Genomic DNA, 23,478 nt, shown 5'->3' on the forward strand with positions numbered 1-23,478 from the left:
GGCATGTTCCCCGTCGCGACTGGAACAGGCAGCGACACAATTTTTGGTTTTTCTTCTCAATTCTTCCACCACTTGTCCTCGATTCTTATACATACTTTCTTTAAACACCCGGGGACCTGAAACAAAAGAATCAAGCGTAAAATAGCCCTAAAACTAGAAACAAAGAGTGAAAACTAACCGAAAATACAACCCGAAACTTAGACTAATTTTAGCCTAACAAATTCCCCCAAACTAGATTCTTACTCGCCCTCGAGTAAGATAAAGAAACTAAATACTACTAACTACTAATTACGCTATCAGATAATCACAATACTACTACCTCATGTTCTGTTTTCTTCCATTGCTCAAACTAGAATTTTAATTCCACTAACTCTAACAATGTTATAATAGTTTTTACTCTTTCCAACCATTCCACTACCCAATAACTCATATGTTTGCATCCTTACCTCTCTCCACTAATGTTGACAACATCCTTTCGGAATCAATAGGGCTTTTTGAGGTTTAGAAAGTATGGCTTAGATATTTGGAAAATAAAAAACAATTTTGGCTAAAGATATCATAAGCACAAAAATAACCCACAAGCTTCTTCTAATTTCAAATTTCCCAAAGTGTTCCCACAACTAACCATGATTGAGAAGAAGAAAATTTTCTTTCTTTTTTCGTTTTTTTTTTCCCAACATCACTGATTTTTTTTTTTTGAATCATGTTTTTTTTTTCATTATTATTTTTTTTCTTCAGTGATATTGATCTTACCAAATATCTCTTTTTTCTCAATCTTGCAAGTTTTTTTCTTTTCTATCTTCTCTCACACCATGTATTTTGCTCCCCCAAACTAATTATATAGCTTATGATATCATTGATAAAATAGTGAGGACAAAATTAACAGTGTGGATACATATTTCGGTTCAACAGGTGAAGAATAAAACAAGTTTAGGCTCAAGAGGGTTAACTAAGGATAATCATTTCATGGTAGGCTTGAAAGGCTCAAACTATCCAACAAATGCCTAAATCATATTCCTATTGAATGTTGTCAAGGATTTCGCCTCAAAAGAATAAGACATGCAAGTTCTAAGCTATCCAGTCAATCTTACCACAAACCATAGTAAAATAATTATAACATATTTCACAGATCATCAAATTGCATTCTTACACATGTTATACAAGCATCCAAACTAATCCAAAGAGTTAACAGAATTAAGCACACAGTTATTTTGCAATTTCAGAGCACATTACAATAAACAGCAGCACACAATTATCTTCTAGCTTTTTGCCCATTCCTAACTAAAAACAGAAAATTAAAGCAGAAAATTAAAAATGCAGAAAATATTTCTTTTTTAAATCCTTCCCCCCAAACTAAAGATGCACATTGTCCCCAATGTGACATTAAAGAAAAAGGAAAAGAAACTTACCTGAGCGCCGCATCAACAAGCGGTTGACGCCCGTAATAAACGTCATGCAAGACAACTTGAAAATTGTTGTTGTACTTGCCTTCAAGCTTGGCAAGTGATGAGTTTGAACTAAAATCAGCACCAACAACATAAGACTTTGGAAGATGTGCTTGGAGAGAAGCCTTTCGTAGCTCGTAGACGATATAATATGATGTAGATGAAATATATGTATTCATTGGTGGTTTATCAGTCAATATCATTGATGAAGTCGAATCAATGATGCCATGTTCTTCTTCATCCTCCAATGTCACAGTTTCTACACTTTCATCTAACAACCCTTCTTCTTGTTGCTCACTCTCCACTTGGCTATCCATACCCTTGCTTGTGATTTCATATTCAATGATTTTCTCTTCACAAGGATCCTGATCTTCAATTGTAGGCTCATTATCTTCCTTGTATTCAAATAATGACCCTTCTTCACTGTACCAATAACTCTCATACTTTCATCATTGGAGTTATTACATTCCGAATCATGAGCCATTGAATTATAACATAAGGATCTCACCATGTCAGTTAAGCGATTAATCTCTCTTGGAAGTGATTGTAGAAGTGATAGTAGTTGCTCCTCTTTTTCAGTTTGTTGGGATGAATTTGGGCAATAAGGTGGGTACTGGTGACTCCAACGCTGAAGTGATGGATCCCAATGCCAGTCGTAATCAAAATCTGCCATATTATTCAACAAATTTATTACATCATAGCCTCTCATTAATAGAGGCGCTCCAGTTGCCTCTGCTCCATAATCAACCCAGCTTCTGGTTTCATTATTAAGTCCATTATAGAAGAGCCACGTAAAACATCCACTTGAGAAAGTGGGATAACATCTCTCTCCAAGCTCTTTAAATCTCCTCCAAGCAGAATAGAATGACTCATTGTGTTGTTGGACAAAATCCTCAAGATATAGCATCTGGATTTATCTTGCAGGTCAAACTCATAAGTAAAACATTAGTAAAATAAAAAAAAAAAAACTAAATTAGTACTAAAAAGATAAAAATTTGAAACAACAAAATTAATACTAAAACTAAAAAGAAAAACCAAATTAGAACAAAATTTAATTTTTAATAATATTACAAAATTTAATCTAAAAGAAACTGATTAGAAATAAGCAAAAAGAATTAACTAAAGTAGAAGTTAGTATAATTTTATGTAATATCAATCTTTATACAATTCCCCGGCAACGATGCCAAAAACTTGTTGCGAAAATTATTAATTACTACGCAAGTGCACGTAATCAAGTAGTATACTCACGCAAGTGAGGTCGAACCACAGGGCATTCGATTAATTACTACTAAACTATACTTATAATTCTATTTGGCAAATCAAAAGTATTTATGATTGAAAAAGGAAGAAAGAAATTCAAGAAACTTAAAGAAACAAGTGAATATTAATCAAGATGAGAGATTAGGGAGACGAATCTTATTGTTAAGTTACCAATGTTAATGTCTAATTGCTATCCTTCTCTTGAAGTGAATGACAGATTATAAATTAACCTAGCTCTTTTCAGATCTTCTAGGTTCTAAATCTCATGCTCTCTAATTAATCTCTTAATTAAACTAACATGAAATCAGCATTAAGCAATAATCTATTTATCACAAAGGCTATGTAAATACTCTCGTTTCACATCAAAACCTAGACTACTCAATTTTAGCATTCTCAATTCTCACTTTTCAGATTTCGAATTGAGATCATAAAACATGTAAAAGGTGATCAATCTTGCACATGGAAATTAAACACAAATATAAATAGTGTTCACAATCAAGATGGAGGAATGGCAATTATTCATTAACTAGGAAAAACTTAAACAACATTCATCATTCTCCCTAAATAGGAGTTTAGTTCAAAACATCCATAATTAACATTGAACATAAAATAGCATAGAAAAATTAAAGAGAAGAGAAAGAACTAGTTGAAGCAATTGATCCGGGTCGCCACAAGCCGCTCTTCTAGCCTCCTCCTTTGTTTCTAGGGCTCCAAATCTGAATAATCCATAATTTTCACGAACTCTCTCTATTTAAACCAAGTCTCATCTTTAAAATTCGTGAAATTACAAAACTGCCCAAAAATCTCGTCACTGGGTCCCCGTCGCGACTGGCAATGCCCTGTCGCGACGGGGTTAAGCTGCGATTTCTTGAAAATCTATCTGCCAGTTCTCGTTGCGACTAACATGTTCCCCGTCGCGACTGGAACAGGCAGCGACACAATTTTTGGTTTTCCTTCTCGATTTTTTCACCACTTGTCCTCGATTCTTATACATACTTTCTTTAAACACCCGGGGACCTGAAACAAAAGAATCAAGCGTAAAATAGCCCTAAAACTAGAAACAAAGAGTGAAAACTAACCGAAAATACAACCCAAAACTTAGACTAATTTTAGCCTAACAGTGAACAGTTGATTTTTGATAATTGACCTTGTCCTGACCATGCGCAGTAATCGTCAAAACAATTTAGAAAGCTTTTCACTTCCTTAACTGAGGCTTTACCAAACAATATTATTTCATCGGCGAACATCAAATGTGTAATGGTTGGTCTGCCTCTTTTAAACTTGAAACCATCTATCTCCCCTGCCTCATTCTTTGCCATGATAAGTCGGGAGAAAACATCAGCTGCAATAATGAAAAGAGCTGGAGATAACGGGTCACCTTGCCGCAAGCCACACTTCGGGGAAATCACTCCTTGTACAGTACCATTAAGAAGAATCCCCATTCTTTTAACTTCAATACATTTCTTCACCCAACTTATAAATCTTTCATCAAACTTTAGGCTTCGAAGGACTTCTACAATAAATTTCCAGCTCATTTTATCGTACGCTTTTTCCATGTCTAATTTAATCATCATAAATCCATTTTCTCTCGTTTCTTCCCCATTGAATGGACTATCTCATTTGCAACAGCAGTATTTTCTGCTATTAGTCGTCCCTTAACAAAGGTTGTTTGGGCTGGGGAGATGATGCAGGGTAAGATGTTTCTTAGCCTAAGTGCTAAGACTTTTGAGATGCATTTATAGGCGACGTTACACAGTGCAATCAGCCTATAATCGTTGACTCCACTCGGGCATTCCTTCTTTGGTATTAGCACGATGTTGGTGTTGTTAATGCACTGGGGAAGTTTAGTGCTGCTGAAGAAGTGGTTGGCCATATCCAGAACATCTCTTTTTACCGTTGCCCAATGCTGTATATAGAACCCCGTGGACATTCTGTCGGGTCTAGGGGCTCTTTCTTGTCCCATAGATCGGATGCACCTCTCAATTTCCAAGTCGGTTGGGAAGCTTTCAGAAGCTCATTAACTTGAGTCGAAATACCACAATCCTCTAGGAAATTTAGTGATGGAAGGTCAACTGATTTTTTGTCAATGTATGTGTTGCTGAATCTTTCAACAAACAAATTTGCGATGTTATTTAGGTTTCTCTCCCACCCTCCATCTTCCAACCAAACCTGTTGGATGTAATTTCTCCTCCGTCGGATGACAGTGGTAGCCATGAAGAATTTTGTGCAGCTATCTCCCTGTTGCAGCCACTTGACTCTAGATTTTCGTCTCCAAAAAATCTCTTCCTTGGCGAGGGCTTCGTTCAAACTATGTCTAGCTTTTGTTAGGTCCTCCCCATTTACGTTGTCCAGACCTTTGAGTTGTTGGAGTGATGATCTAGCCTCATTTACTTGGTGTCTGATTTGTTTGAAATGGACTTTGTTCCACCTCGCTAAATGTTCCTTTGTCTTCTTAAGCTTTCGGTAGAAATTAATCATTGGATGTTGATGAAGCTTCTCCTTCCAAGCATTCTTGACTACCCAGTGGCATTTAGGATCTCTTCCCCACATTAGTTCATACTTGAATTGAGATTTACTGCAGTTGGCTCCCCCATTCGTGTCGAGAAGAATCGGTCTATGGTCTGAAGTAGCTGCACTAAGTGCATGAGTGATACCACTCGGGTACGGCATTCTCCACTCTATCGATGCCAAAGCTCTGTCAAGACGAGCTCTTTTTAAACCGCACCCTCCCCCTATGACTTTGGATTTCTGAAACCAAGTGAACTTTCCTCCTTGTGACCCCAAATATACAATGCCTGTTCTAGCAACCATACGTCTCAAATCAAACGAGTAACGGGCTGGATTCCTCCAGTTTGAGTAGTGAAGATTCTCATGGTCCGCAAGGGTACCATTAAGATCACCGATAATCATAGAAGGATTCACATTGTTCATAATTACATCACCAATTCTGTTCCAGAAGGCTTCTTTCCCCGCTAAAGTGGGCGGGCCATAAACTCCCATTAAATTCCAAGGAGTGCCAGGAGGATCCGATTCGATTACCACATTAATTAGATTCTTGTCTTCACTCAACACCGAACCCTTCATCCCACACCGCCAATAAACACCAAATCCCCCCGCTAGCCCATCAGGGGAACATACGATCCTTCGATGAAATGTAGCTTCAAACAAAGTCTAACGAATTTCTCCATCACTAATCTTGTTTTAGATAAGACTATCACATCAGGATTTGATTGACGAATCAACGCCGTCAATTGTCGAATTGCTGCGGGGTTCCCGAGGCCACGGCAATTCCAAGCAAGGACTTTCATTGGGTACTTGGAGACTTTTGTGGGCAAGTCTCCATAGCCCCAAAGCAAAAATCCTGCTTGGTTTCATCCAATCGATCATTAGTACACATTGAACTCATGGCCTATTGCTGAGCATCTGTTTCACCTATCTCTTCAATCACACATTTACTTGGCATGTTCATAATTTTCTCAATTACCACAAAGTGGTTATTGAGATCAATGGCAAGTTCTACTGAGGCAGTGTTTTAGGAGTTGGAGTAATGCTTACTAACCTTATTTTTCCTCTTATTGTCGCTTTCCTTTTTGAAGCTCCTTGGTTTCATAGCTAAATTCAAATCTTTGGCCGGTCTTCCTCTCTTTCTCGTGGACTCCAAAGACTTTGGAACAGGGGTAATCTTTTTCCTTGGTCTTCCTCTCCTTCGTTGACTATCACCCTTCTCAAAGGATCCAGGTGAAAAACCTTCTTCCGAATTCGGTAATGGGGAATCCAGCTTTTATTCATTTCTTGGGGCATCAAATTGATCATCTTCTTGGTGAAGTTCTCTATCATCGTCTTTCTTGGGAAGCATATAGAAACCATTTGTCGCTTTTCTTTTCCTTGGTCCTTGTTCTGCTTCATAGCATCGTATCTCCTCAATGTCCAAGATTAGGTTCAATAGAGTAGGCTCACTGTGGTATTTGTCAATAGTTTTTGCTCCCAATAGTTGGTCAAAGGCTAACTCCCAACATTCTTTTGATGGATACTCAATGATATGGGCTTGTGTACCAAAAGGGCTTTGAGGTTCAGGGCCCAACTTCTTCTTCTTTAAATCCTTCCATGGGCTTGTATAATTGATTTTTGGGTCCACGTGGGCTTTAGCTTTTGTTTCCTTGGGATTGATATTATCTTCCTTTGCCACCTGTAGTCCAACGACTAGAAAATTGGACTTCTCCATATTTGGTTCATTTTCAGTATCCTCTCCCGAGATCTCATTAACTTGAAATTCAGAAAGGGAATTTTGTATAGCGTGCCTGATTCTAGCTTTTTCATGCCTGGGTTTGGTACTGCTGCAACTTGGTACATCTTTTCGCTGCTGCATTGTCCTTATTATCTCCAAAGGAGGAAGGTCAGGGAGTATCTTTTCTACAACCAGATCTGCAGTGTTCTCGAATGGAGTAACTTCTCCAATCCCCGGCAAACGGACCGCTGGGTATCGATTGAGGACCACTTCACCGGAGTTAGCTCTGGTCTCCACCACCGTTTCTACTTGTCGTCTTTTTCCAGGGTATTGCATCTGAAGCTCTCGCAATTCCGCACCTTCAATCTGAAGGCTAATTCTCTGGTTCTTTAGTAATTGCCTCACTTTTCTCATCCTTGGCCGCCTTTTGGTTCACAATCCACTCACTGAACCAATTAGGTAGAGGTAGGTGGAAGGGAGACCTTTCCATGGCATCCTCGGCCATCCAATTCTCGTACATTGAGAAAAACTCACCTTTGGCATCTTTAATCACAGCTGGAGTCTTGAAACAGAATTTCTGTTCATGTGTCATTAGGCCACACTTATAGCAAATTCTAGGGAGTTTCTCGTATTGATATTGAAGCCAAAGATCCTTAATCCCTGTTCTCCTAAGGAAGAAACCTGAGAAAAGTGGCTTTGATAGCTCCACCGTGGCTCGAAACCGGAGAGTACCCATGCCAAACGATCCCCTTTCAAAGTTCTTCTCAATATGACAGGGGAGTTCATACACTGCCGAAACTTTTCCTGCCATCTCCTGCAAGTTTGTTTTGTTCCAATAATATGGAGGGATGCTTTTAAGCCAGACCCATATTGGCGAATGGTCGAACTTAACCTCCTCTGGAGTGAGCCATGAAGGCCAGGGCATGAGAACTAGTAAATATCCACACACAAGCCAGGGTCTCCTTAAAAGGACATTCTCAGCATCGAAACTAGTTCTGAATGTAAATTGTAGCAGCCCGTCTTCACGTTCTTTCCAGCTCCATCCAGAAATGGATGCCCAAGCATTTTTCAGAGAACCCTGTATCGCCTTTTTCCCAAGTCTGGTGTGGCAAAAAAGTTTCCCCAAAATAATATTGCAAGGCTCATTTGGGGGGTCAACTTTGCCTGGGTGAAGATCACAGGTTATGTCATCCACACTAACTTGGACAGACTCGTCGAATAAGTCGGTTAGAGTTGAATCAGCCATATCTCGTTACTGAGGAAAATACCTGAAAACTTTTTTGACAGTAGAGTCGTTTTCCTTCTTTGACCACACACAACACAAATAATGGTAAGCTTCTCTATGAAGGAAATGCTTCTATACTCTTCCACCGGAAGTTAGCACCAGAGTGCAAAAAAGTTTGACTTAAATGTAGTAGTAGTCAAAACGACTAGTTGTTAACGTTAAAAGTTAAAAAGTTGGCCCACTTTTTTTCTTCTTCTTAATTATTTTCGTCAAAATTTACAATTTGCAAAATTTATATATCCCTTTCCCCCCTCTCCTTAAATGCCAACTGTTGTTAATTCTGTTTATAATGTTAGCTAATATCAATATTAGGTTGATATTTTTTTCATTCCAGAAAAGGAGTTGCACAATCTGTTTATTGTAAAGTTGATTTGTGTGTCATCTTTGCTGCAGAGTGGCCATGTTAATTTTTTTTTTACTTTCGTTCCAATTTAATTGATGGGACATGCTCTCTAAGGAGACTTTGATTATCAAGTCTTTGCTAAAGGAAAATTATAAGATCAAGTCCAGAGTTGGCCTTGAATTTTAGTGGACTAGGAAAAAAAGTTTGGCCCTTATTTTATTGAGAAAGAAATATTGTATTTTCAAATCTAATAAAAAAATTATGTGTATACATATTTAAAAGAATTTCTTTGGGGTCGACTAATTAGCTACATGTCTAGTTTGTCTATGCTTATAGTCACTACAAAAATTTTTACTTTTAATCATAGCAAAACTTGTGACTAATTATAATTTATTATTCATATATTGTGACTAAAAGGTTCGTGTGGCTAAACTAAATGTATATTTAATTACAATTTTTATTGTGATTAAAATTAAATTAGTAACAAATTATATTTAATACTATGTTTTAGTCACAAGTAATATTTTGTTGTAACTAAAAATCACATTTAGTCACAAAAAATTATGTTGTGACTAAAAGATTATCACCAAAAATAGTAATTTGTTGTAGATGATGAAGTCTCAAACATCTTGAAAATAGCAATTTATTTTAATTGTACAATTTAATTAACGAAGTCTAGCTCAAATTTGGTTTGAGGGGATGAAGTGATGATAAAAGAAATAGTTAATAATGAAGCCAGATATGGTAGCTAGAATGTATATTTTAAAAGATGCCTGAATATCACTATAACATAGTTATTTAGGACACATATTATTTAATTAGGATCATGTATTGAGTATGTGGTCCTGCATATTTTTGTTGTAACATCATGTTTGCATGTATATATATCTCCTATATATTTGTGTATGTATCAACAATAATAATAGATGCGATACACGAAGATTGCATCTTTTTCATTTGTTTTGTAATTTTCCAACAAAAAAATACATGAAGAGATAAGATGATATAATCTAGTGTACTCACTTGGCTATGGCCATGGGTGTGTGAGTATTGGAGGTCCTGGGTTCGGGTCCCAGGTTAAACATGTTGTAATATATAAACGCTTAAATAAAAAAAAAAGTGTACTCTCCTGGGTTGTCGAGAAATTAATAAAATGCCACAAAAGATATATGTATATATATATATATATATATATACTAGGTGATTGTTACGTGTCAAGCCACGTAGTGTTAGTTTTATTTAATATTTTAGTTTTTTTATTTTAATTAATAATTAAAATAGTATAATTATTTGAACGATTTGTTTTATAAAAATAAAATATGTGTCAGTATATTTAGTAAGTAAAACATAGTTGTGTTATAATAATGTATGTTATTAATAGTAAAATGTACATTAATCTTCTAATTGAAAAAAGTTCTATTATCTCATTTCATATTTAATAATAGCAACACAACTATATATTTATAGACTTTCACATTCTTTGCAAATTACTAATAAACACCAATAATATTTTCATATTCTAATATTTTTTAACCTTCTCCTCTTGGTGGTAAAATTAAAAATAAAACTAAAAATAAGCACAATCATATAAGGTAAATACTAATTACAACCCATTTCATCTTTTTTTTTTTTTTTTAAGCCCAAGCCCAAAATTCTCTAAGCCAACACAATCAATCTTCTTTTATATTATCTTTTCTAGATATTTTATATATATTTTTCTTTTTTAAAAAATAAATAAAAAAATTATTAATATTCTCCCAAGATAAGTTTGTTAGAGAGATATGTGGCTAAGATGATTTTTTTAATTTAAAAAGAGATTATTAATATTTAAAAGATTGTTTATTTAAAAGATTGTTTAATTTTTTGGGTTTAATTATTGGGTTTATTTTTTAATGGGAGATAAACCTAATCGTTAAATTTAACAGAATATTCTTTTATTTTTAAGTATATTCTGTTAAACCAAGAATGTTAAACCAAGAAATGCCGTTAGATAGGCACTTTTAATATATAAAGATATGGAAGAGATTTCAATGGTTACATTTTTATTGTAACCATCATGGTTACATTTTTTTAAGCCATTGGATTACTATTAAATGGTTGTGATTATTTTGGAAATTAAATAAAAATAAATAATAAGTAACTTGTAACCTGAAAGTAACCTAATCATTTATTTCCTTATAAAACTTTAATTAAGATTAATTATATTTTAAAATTAAATTAATTATAATTATTAATTAATTTTTTGCAATTTATTACTATATAAGAATCTTTTAGCAATTTATTTTTTTATACTTAAATTATTTAAAATTTTATAGCAAAACTTTTTATAATTTAAAATTATACACATATAATTTCATAATTTAAATTTTATTATACTTGTAATCTTAATTTTAAATTATTACACTTAATTATTTAATTTTTTAATTTAAATATTTAAAAAGTAAAAAATGAAATAAGTTGAAGGATTTTTTAGAAAAAAAATGTCTGCACTTGTTATCGATTGATTAGCTTGAGGCCTCATACTTAGTTCATATAATTGTAACAAAATAATTAAATATTTAAAAATTTATTATAAGAAGAGAATTTTAATTTGTGTCAAAAGAAGTTTAATTTTTGTAAAAAAAAATAAATTTTATTGTAAATATTATAATTAAATGGTTTAATTATTAAAATAAGTCAAGTAAGGATTTAAATATAAATATTAATTGTTAAAAGAGGTCTTGTTAAATATTTAATTACTTATTTTAAGAAAATAGTTAATTATAATTAAATAATTCTAAAAAAGGAATGTCTATTTAATTAATTATTTTAAGAAAATAGTTAATTATAATTAATTAAATCTAAAAAAGAAAAGTTTACCTATTAGTAACCTGCTATTACAGGTTAAAGAAAAATGTAACCATATGGTTACAATAAAAATGTAACCATTGAATAGTCACTCATATATACAAATATATATATATATATATAAGGATGATTTTTTAATGGATAATATCCATTAATAGATACTAAAAAAATTGATGAGGTTGCAATTTGGTGACTTGCTATAGCAGGTTACGAAGAAGTTTTTTTTTTTTTTTTTTTTTTTTAAAGAAAGTATATTTCCTTTTTTAATTATAGAGAATGATGATTTTGAGAAATTATTTTTAGAAATTAATTTATTTTACTTAATAAAAAATAAAAATATTTAATCACAAATTATAAAATTATTATTACAACAAAAAAATCATACTTTTAGTCATAACAAAACTTGTGACTAAAAGTAAAAGTATTAGTCACAAAAATCACAATTTGTTGTGACTAAATGTATGTTTAGTCACAATACTTGTTGTGACTAAAACTAAATTAGTGACAACTTATAATTAAATACTATGTTTAGTCACAAGTAACTTTTTTGTTACGACTAAAAGTCACATTTAGTCACAAATTTTTTTTATTGTGACTAAAAAATTGTCACTAAAGATGGTCTTTTTTGTAGTGATATTGTATTTGTGATTTCGTTGTTGGCTAAAAATTGAGTCAGCAAACATCATATTTTATGAGAGAGAAAAAAGTTAGCTACTAATGTCAAACTCTATGAAACCAAATAAGAAAAGTTAAATAAAAAAGTAAAAGACATTTGTTGCTATTATAAATATCCAATATACGATGATCCAAATTTTATAGCACTACCACTTTTATTTTATTCCTCTCTTTTGTACTTTTTTTATATATATAAATTCTCTTTTTTATAGTTTACCTAATGCAATAATTAATATAGATTAACAAACAATGATGTAATACTAACCACCCTAAAAATTACAAACTCTTAAAATTTTCATTTAATACAAGAATTACTTAATTATAAAAATAAGTAAGAAAAAAAAATTGTTTTCGTATCTTATAAAACAAAATTAATTATAATATTATTATAAAAACTTAAATTTCTAAAATTTAAACTAAAAAATTATAAGAAAAATATGTTATTACAGTATAGGCTAAATAATTAATTATAATTAATATTTTTTTATATTGATAAATTATTATGTATTTGATAATATATGTTATGCCTTTTTAAAAAAATATATATATTTTAGAATGAAAATATTTGTTGTAGTGAGGTTTAAATGTGTAATTAACGGTCATTGAAGTTTTTAAATTACCATAATTAAATTGTAAGGTATTAATGTATTAATGTATATATGGAATGCGGACAAAAATAAAAAGAATGGATATAAAAAATGACTTCCATGTCATCAGGTAATAGGTTAAAATAAAAAATATTTAATTTAAAATTTTAATTAATAGCTATAAATATCAACCATTAGATTTGATCCAAGGGCTAATAATAGAATATCCATTCACAGGTAATACCCATTAAGAGCATGCCCATATATATATATATATATATCTAATATTTATTCTATATAAATTGTGCCTATATAATAGAATTTTTGGTTTATGAGAAATTCATTGGTGACTTTTTATTTATATTAAAAATAAAATAGTTTATTAATAAAAATAAAATGGTTTATGAGAAATTCATGAGTCACTTTTTATTTATATATAATAAAATAAATAAAATAAATCCCATTACTTTTCTAAATATACTTATGTTATTTAGTTGAATTTTATTCTAAATAAGAATTTACTATTATTTATATCTATTGTATATAAAATGTGGCTATATAACATAATTCTTGGTTTATGAAAAATTATTGGGTGATTTTTTTTTTAAATAAAAAATAATAATAAATTATTAGATGTTGACACATAAAGGGTGAGCATCTATATAATTAGTTAAAGCTAAATATAATTCAATTAATAGTAAATTTGTTTTTATTTTTTTATTAAAAAACATTTTCAAATTTTGATATTTAGAATTAGTTTAATTTTAAATTAAATTTAAATGTTTTGATAGTTTAAACAGACAGTATTTTCATTAATTTTTGTTTTTATATAAATCACTATTATGCTTTTAAATTTCAATGATTATCACTACATTGAATATTATTAATTTTAGAATTATGATATTAAAAAAACTAAAAACTAAAATAAAATTAACATACGTCACTTGCACATAACATCTATTAGTATATAATATGTATTCTTAAAAGCATAATTATTAATTTTAATTTGATTAGTTAACCATCAAGATTTAAGATCAACATTATTGAACGAAACTAATATTAGATGATCATTATAACTAGTTGGAAAATTAATATGAAAATCAGACAGTGGAAATCAATCTATATATAAATGTTTTTTGTTACAATTTATTTTATAAATTTTGTTAGGATTAAACTCCTATGGTTTCTATGAAATATATTCCTTAACAATGATCTTTTGTTTCAAATATTAGTAAAAAAAGCTAATATATTGATATTAGAGTGATAAAAGAGAACAAATTATATATTGATTATTCGAGAGATCAAACTCTCTCCCAAAAGCTAAAACTCACTTACCTAAAATCTTTCACACTCTCACTTTCTAATACTCTATTATATATACTACTCCAAAACCCCATTACAATGACTCAATTACCCTCTTTATTTAATAATCTAAGGCCTAACAATACCAGCCTCTAGAAATTTACCTTGTCTTGAAGGTGAAGAAAATAAAAAATCCAAGAGTAGATGTCCTTGCAAATAGTTTGCATCAAGTTCAACTTGTCTGATTACCTCAACTAAACGAATTGGCTCTACTACTGTGTTTTTGAATTCTTTGTTTGCATTTGGGATTGTTTCCTTACTTAAATTAATATAATTTTTAGAAGTTAAATGAAAAATATCCCTCAGTTGAAAAAGAAGCCCATTCTTGATGGCCCACCAGTTGAGAGAGAACCATGGATATATAAGAAAGTTTCACAATTAGTACAGAAAAAACACCAACAAATGAGATTAAGTGGTAGATAATTTGTTAAAAAACTACCTCTAGTATCACCCTTCAACCAAATGGAGAACATTGATTTATCAATATAATTGATCCTATCCCATGAGAAATACTCGGAGATTAACAATGATCATAGTAAAGCTAGGCCACATAAGAAAATCTTAAAAGGTGATTTTTCCTCCTCTGTCAAAAAACTACCGAGAAAATACAAGTTTTTCCTTCTATTTGAACTCGCTGCTCGTACCATAATTCCCCCTTTTATGGATCCAACCTGCCTAAAACAAAGAGGAACAAGAGAAAAAATTCTTATGTTGTTTTCCTCTGTCAAATACCCATTGACTTACAGAGGCAACCTCCCCAATACACCCTAGATTTTTCTTCTATATGTCTAGAATATTGAGAGAGGTGGGTTCTAGGCAATGTTTTAAGTACCATAATAGATGTGCCACTTTAAAATTGAACCATAATTTACTTCTCCTTTGTCATGGAGATTTTATTTCAATCTTATTACAAAGGTTGAAATTGTTTGCTACCACTTGGGGTTTAGTTCCGAATGAAGAGAAAACTGATGTATATTGTAGTGGAATGAAGGAAAGTCAGGTTAGTAGGGTGCTTGAGATGTCTGATTTTTCAAGAGCTCATTTACCTTTTAGATATCTTGGCATTCCAATATGTTCAAACAAAATTTCAAATTGTAATATTATTCTGGAGAAAATGGTTGCTTGGATTGGATGTTGTGGTAATTTCAACGCGTAAATATACATATTGTAAATAAGTAATAGACTCACAAAGAGTGAGGTCGATCCCACAAGGATTGTAGTTAAGTACTATAAAATTAAATCTTATGTCAAAATTAAAAGAAAATTAAATTTAGAAACAATGAAAATAAGAAGCAAATAAATCAAAAAGGAAATTAACGATGATTAAAGTTAGGGTTTCGATTTCAATTGTATCTATTCATTATGGCATAATATGATTATCTTCCTATTACTAATTTCTATGCAATAGCAAGTTTACTAAGGTAATTTATAGTTTTCTCAAATATATAAACCTCAATTACATGCAAATTTTCTACTCTCGTGATAAATTAAACATGCAACAGGCTTTAAACACAGAAACCCTATAAGCTATCTAAACCATACAGGTACTCTCGTCCTGTATTGAAATTCAGTTCTATTTCACTATAGCATAATTGACACTCACTTCTCAGATCTCGCATCAAAATTGTAGACAGTTAATTGATGATCAGACAATTAAAAGTAATTAAGTACGAATGAAATAGAATACATAGAAATTGAGAAAAAATATAATCATATTAGAACCATAAAATAATGTCAAACAATCTCCATCTAGACCATAATTAAGTGTTTAGCTACTCATGTTCATTTTAGCAAAATCACACATATTAACTTAAGAAAAGAGAAGAAAATAGAGAAGAAAAGAATGTTGAAAATCCTCTGAAGAATGCCTCCAATATTGGATTTGGTCTCTGAAATTCGTACTCCTTTTTTTGCCTTTGATTTCCTCCTGAATTACTTACCGAAATCAACTGAAGTTCACTCCTTATATAACCATTGAGGGACTAAAAAGATAGAAAAATCGCACATGCTAAAAATCCTATTCAGCTTTGAATTAGGTAACCACAATAAGCCCACATTGAGAAAAAATTTGATTCTGCTTCGGAATAGGGGCAGGCCGCGGCGTGCTCCTTCTTGGGTCGCGACCTGTGTGCAGTCTTCACACGAGGATAGAAGAATTTCAAGGTACGGGTCGCGCACTACAAGAAAAGGTGTTTTTGCCGGCGCATTTCGTGACATGCGCCGGTAAAAGTTGTCGAGACTACCAAAATTGTGGAATTCCAAATTTATTTTGGGTTTACTTTTGCCGGCGCATAGGTGCGCCGGTAAAACATAGTAATGCCGGCGCAGTCAAGTTAAATGCGCCGGTAAAACGTAACACCATTAGGCGCCAGAATTTGCCGCCTTTGATTTTATTTTTGGGGCGCTTTTCTACTTTTACCGGCGCATATATGCGCCGGCAATAGGCTGAAAAAAGTAGGAGGGAAAATTCCCGCGTGGGTTTTATTTGGTAGGTGGGGACACTTTTACCGGCGCAATTATGCGCCGGCAAAAGTGTTAGTGAAACGCGCGTTTCACTCCTAGGTCAAAGTAATTTTTTTAAAATACTTTTACCGGCGCAATTGGATGCGCCGGTAAAAGTAGTGATATGTATCAGGAGGCACGAAGCCCCCTTTCTTCCCCATTTTCATTTTCTGAAAAACCCAGCCCCCATTCTCTCCCTTTCTCTGGTTCTCTCTCTCTCGTTCTCTCTCATTTCTCTCTCAATCTCTATCAAACTCTCTCAATCTCTCTAAATTTATCTCAAATTCTATCTTTCCCACTCAATCTCTCTTTTTTCATCTATTTTTTCTCCAAAAAAATAGTCCGACCACCACTCCGGTTCACCACCGCCGGCTGCACCACCGCACCGCCGCTGTCCACACCACCGCACCCCCCTAACGCCGGCTGCAAGGTATTTTTTTAATTTTAATGTATTGTTTAAAAATTAAAATTTTTATATATGTGTATGTGTATTATGGTATATATGTATGTATATGGATGTGTATGTATGTATGTATATATGTGTATGTGAGTGTATATACGTATATGTGTGTATGTGTATGTAGGTATATATGTGTGTATGTGTATGTATGTATGTATATGTGTATGTATGTATATATGTATGAATAAATGTATGTATATATGTATGAATAAATGGATGTAAAATGTATGTGTGTATATGTGTATATGTGTATATGTGTATATGTGTATATGTGTATATATGTATATATGTGTATATATGTGTATATGTGTATATATGTATGTGAATATATATGTATATATGTTTGTATGTGTGTGTGTATAAGTGTATGTGAGTGTATGTGAGTGTATGTGGTTGTGGTTGTATGTGTTGATATGTATTTAGGTATTAAATTTTTAATTTGATTTTACTATTTATGGAATTAGGTCCGTGTTCAACCGCTCGGGATTACCGCAAGCTGCCACAAGTTGTTATTTTTGCACTCGATTCAGGTATTTTTTTTTACTTTTGCTTAGTACGTAGTAGTTTTTGATATTAGTTTATATGTATATGCATGTTAGTGAAGTAGGTTCTGTGATAAAATTGACTGCTGTTGGATGGGTGGATTATTTTTTTGTTTATATATTGTCTTGCAATATTTGTTTGTGTTGTTTATAGGTTTTAAAAATTTTGGGTTTACAATTTTTAAGCCGTTATGCTGCCGAAATTTTAGTAGGTAAAATGTAAAATTAATTAATTGTTTAAAAAAAATTAAGAATAACTAGATAAAGTAATTGTTGATAAAATAAAATAAATAAAGTAAAACATAAAATTGAAATTGGAACATGTAATTTAAAAATTTAGTGAAGTAATTTTATTTTAAAAAAAAAATATTTTCAATTTAAATAATAAATAATTAGAAAAATATTTAATTAAAAAAAATATTAAAAAATGTAATGTATAAGTTAAAATGTAATAAAGTGGTATTAAATGTTTTTAAAAAGTTAGTAATTTTAATGTAAATAATAAATGATAAAAAAATATTAATAAAAGTAAAAAATAATGTAATATATAATTTACTATATATTAAAATTTTTAAAAAGTTAGTAACTTTAATTTAAATAATAAATGACAGTGAAAAAAAAAATATAAATAAAAAAATGTAATATATAAATTAGTATATATTATAATCTATAATAGGTAATCAATTATTTATTATTTTAAAAAAATTTTAATCTTTAATTTAAATGAATAAATGTGAAAATTATAATTACTACTTATTGTTTAATTTTAAAAAGTAAGTAAGTGATATTATTAACTTTAAAAAGGTTGTAATTTTTATGTTAAAAAAAGAATAGAAAATTATGAAATAACTTTTATAATAAAAATTAAAATTTAATCAAGTGATATTTTTAAAATTTTAAAACTTTTATACTTATAATCTAAAAATAAAATAAAATAAAATTTTAAAGTAATTATATTTAGAATTTAATCAAGTTATCATAAAGTAAGTGTAACTTTAAAGTAAGTACAAATGAGCATAAGATATTAAAATAGCATAAAATTAAATTGTTTTTATCTTTTCTTCATCTCTTTGGTTATACACCAAAGATAGGATAGAACAATTGTATTTGTATTATCACATAGTGATAATTTTTTTTTTTTTTTAATTTTACACATGCACGAAATACCTTAGACCCGTTTGGAGAGGATGAGTCAGTAAGGACTCTTAAATACGCTTCTCCAAATTATCCAGGACTGTTTGTCCGCATGGATAGTTTGGGCTTGTTTTATACTTATAGTATGATCTATTGCTTATTTGATTATTTCATTAGTAGATATTTTGGTACAACGTCTTCTTACACGTTCTTGTAAGTCGGCAAACTTAATTACTACAAGTTTGCTAACTTATAAGAACTGTGGGGAGGTGCTGCCGAAATTTTTACAAAAATGAAATAATCTTAAGAGCGTAGATTGCACTATATGTATATTACAAACATGAATGGGATAGGTTCTTTACCCTTTTAGTAATGGAGTGAGAAGGTGGATTAGGACACTTGCACATTTTTTGTTTGTTTTTAAATTGTTTTTGTTAAATACTTCGTAGTGGAAGATGCCTGCCAACCGAAGTTGGATGAAGGCGCACCGGCGCTCTGCAGAGTTTCGAAGTGGCGTTGACGAGTTCGTTGCGGTAGCAACGAACCACGTGAACGCTGACGGATTAGCTCGATGCCCATGCATGCGGTGTTTGAATGTGAATTTTCACACACCTGCAACTATAAGGGTTCATTTATTTCTCAGCGGGATCCAACCTTCGTACAACCCCTGGTATTTGCACGGGGAGACTTTCTCTCAGCCCGCAGTTGAACTTCCTAAAAATGACGAAGAGGAAATGGCAGATGTGTTGGCGGACATGTTAAGAGGGGACCCTGGGTTTGACGAATCTGCTAACACTACTGATTCTTTCAATGAACCCCCTATCAACGACAACAACAAGTTCGATGACTTGTTTAAGGAGATGGAGGCTGAGTTATATCCAGGTTGCAAAAAATCAGCCCTTAATGCACTGGTAAAGCTTATGCACTGCAAGGTTTTGAATAGGTGGAGCAACCACTCTTTCGATATGTTGCTGTCCATCTTGATTGATCTATTTCCAGAGGGGACAAAATTACCGAAGTCGCATTATGAGTCGAAGATGCGATTGCGCAATCTAGGTTTGGGTTACGACTCAATAGATGTGTGCAACCAAGGTGCAGTGTCAGATGAGTTGTATGCTATCGCTAACCCAGCGAATACAGCAATTTATTTTTATCCAGGGTGCATAGTGAACGGTATTAAATTTTTGGTCAAGGAAAGGGATGATAACCGCAAAACACAGAATAGCGGTGTCATGGTCCCCGGTGAAGATGGCCAAAATTTTTACGGCACACTTGAAAAAGTTATGGAGTTCACTTATTTGGAAGATTGCAGTGTTCTTTTATTTTTTTGTAAGGGGTTTGACACTAACGGGAGTAGAATGGATAGTGACGGTGTTATTACTAGCATCTGCGTCAACCGACAGTGGTACCAAAATGAACCGTTCATACTTGCATCTCAAGCAAAATTGATCTACTACATTCCTGATTTAAAGAACGGTAAAGACTGGCTGATTGTAAATGAGTACATACCGCGCAATGTTTGGGACTTCCCGGACACGGATGGGGAGACACCCTTTGTACAGGAAAACAATTCAGCTGAAACCGAGTTCGTTGTTCAACTTCCACAGTTGGATGATGTTGACTATGTTCGCCATGATGTCGACCCAACTGAAGTTGCAAACATCCATCGTGTGAATTCACAGCCTCAACAATTAGATGATTTCATTGTCGATGATGACAACGAGGGTCTAAATACCGAAGAAGAGAACTCCTTAGAATTAGAGAGTGACAGTGATGATAATGCTGTATATGTAACTGATGATGAGGATGATGAATTGTAATTGACATAGTGTTTTAAATAAAATAAAAATTACAACCCTTCTTCTTTAATATGTTTGCAGTATGTTAGTTTATTTTAAATAAACAATATGTGTTGTATATGTAGTATGTCTACACCAGGTGGCAGCAGTTCGAAAAAGAAAGGCGTCAGAGGTAAATACAAGGGCAAGAATGTTGAGGAGGAGCTCTCCAAAACACAATACGCAAGTTACCGATTGAGGTGCACGCAGACCGGCAACCCCGTAGGCAAAAACGGAAAAAAATTCAACAATATGGCCAAATGGATGACTCGGATGTCTATCCCCATTAATAAATTCAAATGGGAAGATGTCAGTAGAGCTGACATCAACGCACTCTGGGATAGACTTGAGGTATGCCTTACTAATTTTTTTAATTTCTAAATTACTATACTCTTATTAAATTGTAATTAATGTATTAATGTGTAACTTTTTGCAGACCAAGTTTATCCTCCCACGAGATAACCCTACATTCGTAGACTACGGTGAGTATGAGATGTCAAAGGGTTTACGTGACTGGAGGGCAGACTGCAAGAAGAAGTGGATACAAAACATTGAGGAGCTTGGACAGGAGAGGGCCGACATGTCACCTCCTGAGGGAGTAACTCAAGAGGTGTGGAGTGACTGCATCGCTTATTGGAGCACAGACAAACAAAAGGTACATTTTTTAAAATTTTAAATTTTGGTAATGTTTAATTTATATAGTCAATAATAAATAATTAATTGTTAGAAAAATTATTAATTTCAGGCGAGAGCAGCGAAAAATAAAGAAAGTCGGGGTAAGATGAAATTTCTAGGAGGCTGGGGCTCCAAGCCCATTGTTTCACATGTTGTCGAAGGGGTAAGTTTATATTTAACTATCATTCATTTAACTTTTTCTAGTAAAATAACAGTACTAATATATTTTCTCCTGAAAATAGGCTAACCCCGACACAGGAGAACTGCCAACTGCGGTGGAAACTTTTCAAAAGTTTCACCATAAAGGCAACGATTGGCGCAACGAGTTCGCGCAACAAGCTTACGTAAGTTTACGTTTTAATTCAATTTTTATTTATTTCTTTCAATTTATTTTGTGTTAAAATTAACCATTTAACTTACTTGTTTAATTGTTTTAGGAGCAAATGGTTGAAATAGCGGCAACTCAACCAGCGCCCACTGCAGATGAGCCCGAAGAGCCTACTGTCGATCCTACACAGTACCCCCGAGACTTACCTGTTATGACGCAAGTACTCAGGGAACGATCTCGGCATCTTAGATGCTTTGGCCATCTCCCCAGACTGAAGGGAGTTGGGGCCAAAAGAGCACCTGCCACGCATCCTTCAGCCCAACCGACTGTTACAATGGAACAGTACGAGGCTTTACAGAAAAAAGTGGAGGAAGCGGAGCAGACAACTCAACATACGAGGCAGCAGTATGAGACACAACAACTCTACCTCAGACGATTCCAAGATCAGTTTGAGTATCTTTCTCGAGCTGTACCGGGTTTCAACTTGCCTCCCATGGATCTTCCACCATTGCCCACTCCTGGTGCTGGATCATCGGCTGCTGCTGGTGCTGGATCGTCATCGCATCCTCCCGAGACTCAGAGAAACAACGATGACGACATTACCCGCCTATAGAACTGTACTTTTTTTATTATCCAGTTCGAACATTTAACATTTTGTTTATATACTGATTTTAGTAGTAATTAATGTTGGTTTATCTTCTAATGTAAATTATGTTGGTTTATTTTGTTAATATAATATTATAATTATTTAAAAAAATATAATTAATTATATTTAATTAATTAATATTAAAATTAATTAAATATAATTAATTAAATTTTTTTAAAAATAAAATTTAATACTTTTGCCGGGGCAATAGTGCGCCGGTAAAAAGTGGCAAAAACAATTGGCGCCAACAGTCAGATTGGCGCCAATAGTTTTGCCGGCGCATGTAGTGCGCCGGGAAAACTATTGGCGCCAATCTGACTGTTGGCGCCAATAGTTTTGCCGGCGCACTATTGCGCCGGCAAAACCTAATCATAGCAGGTTCAAGGCGGATAAGGGCATTTTTTAACACCGGCGCTTATTTTTTGCCGGCGTTATTCCTCGCCGGTAAAAGGACGTTTTACCGGCGCAGTTACTATACGCGCCGGTAAAAAGTCCTTTACCGACCAAGCTTCCCAGATAAGCTTTGCCGGCGCACAACTGCGCCGGCAAAGCTTTGCCGGCGCAGTCAGGGTACTTTTGCCGGCGCAACAATGCGCCGGTAAAAGCTGGTTTTCTTGTAGTGGCGACATGCCTTTCCTGGGTCGCGGCCCGTGTGTAATTTTCCCATGTTTTCAAGGCATGTAATCTTTTTTACCTAGGCAGGATCCTAGTTTTGCACGGTGATCTTTTATGTGATCTTTTTATCTTTTTTCATCTTTTTTCTTTGATATTTTTCAAATCTTCTTCTATTTTAAATCTACAAAAATAAAAGATAACAAGCGTAAAATTGCTCCAAACACGAGTAAAACTAAATTAAAATCACACTAAAATTAATTTAAAATTAACACTAAAAACAACCTAACATTAGAGTTTGGAGTAGGAAGAATTTGTCATATATAGGGAGAATCACTCTATTTAATTCAATATTAATTACCATTCACTCATATTGGGCACTAATCATAATTATTTCAAAGAAATTGCTAAAGGATGTGGTGGCTGTTTGTAGAGCATTTCTTTGGAAAGAAGTAGTTAACTTGTCTGGACCCGGTTTGGTGGCTTGGCAATAAGTATGTTCACAGAAAAATTTAGGGGACTAGGTGTTAGGAAAATATTGAGTGGAACTTGGCTCAATAGACATATATATTTGGACCAATGTTAACAAAAAAGATAACTTGTTTGTGAAATGGATTAATTGTGTATACTTGTAGAATAGAGATTGGTAGTAATACCAACCACTAACTGATTGTAGCTGGTATTGGAAGAGATTAGTAGCTATCAAGGAAGC

At 32.9% G+C, this 23,478-nt stretch overlaps 3 protein-coding genes across 3 annotated transcripts; 1 reads left to right on the forward strand and 2 right to left on the reverse strand.

Moving 5' to 3' along the window:
• Positions 1–4,595: 4,595 nt before the first annotated feature.
• Positions 4,596–5,789, reverse strand: LOC133031503 (uncharacterized). Its single transcript, XM_061105019.1, has one exon. It carries the CDS (start codon positions 5,787–5,789, stop codon positions 4,596–4,598), a length of 1,194 nt encoding a protein of 397 aa, XP_060961002.1.
• Positions 5,790–7,303: 1,514 nt separating this feature from the next.
• LOC115723929 (uncharacterized) lies at positions 7,304–8,176 on the reverse strand. The gene has a single exon (XM_030653391.2). It carries the CDS (start codon positions 8,174–8,176, stop codon positions 7,304–7,306), a length of 873 nt encoding a protein of 290 aa, XP_030509251.2.
• A 12,561-nt stretch (positions 8,177–20,737) lies between these two features.
• LOC133031504 (uncharacterized) lies at positions 20,738–22,121 on the forward strand. Its single transcript, XM_061105020.1, has 4 exons — positions 20,738–21,160; positions 21,251–21,343; positions 21,423–21,524; positions 21,618–22,121. The coding sequence occupies exons 1-4, from the start codon at positions 20,924–20,926 to the stop codon at positions 22,119–22,121; spliced, it is 936 nt and encodes a 311-aa protein (XP_060961003.1). The 5' UTR covers positions 20,738–20,923.
• The last annotated feature ends 1,357 nt before the right edge of the window (positions 22,122–23,478 follow it).

The sequence above is a fragment of the Cannabis sativa genome, chromosome 9, assembly GCF_029168945.1.
Source record: "Cannabis sativa cultivar Pink pepper isolate KNU-18-1 chromosome 9, ASM2916894v1, whole genome shotgun sequence".
Classification (NCBI taxonomy): domain Eukaryota; kingdom Viridiplantae; phylum Streptophyta; class Magnoliopsida; order Rosales; family Cannabaceae; genus Cannabis; species Cannabis sativa.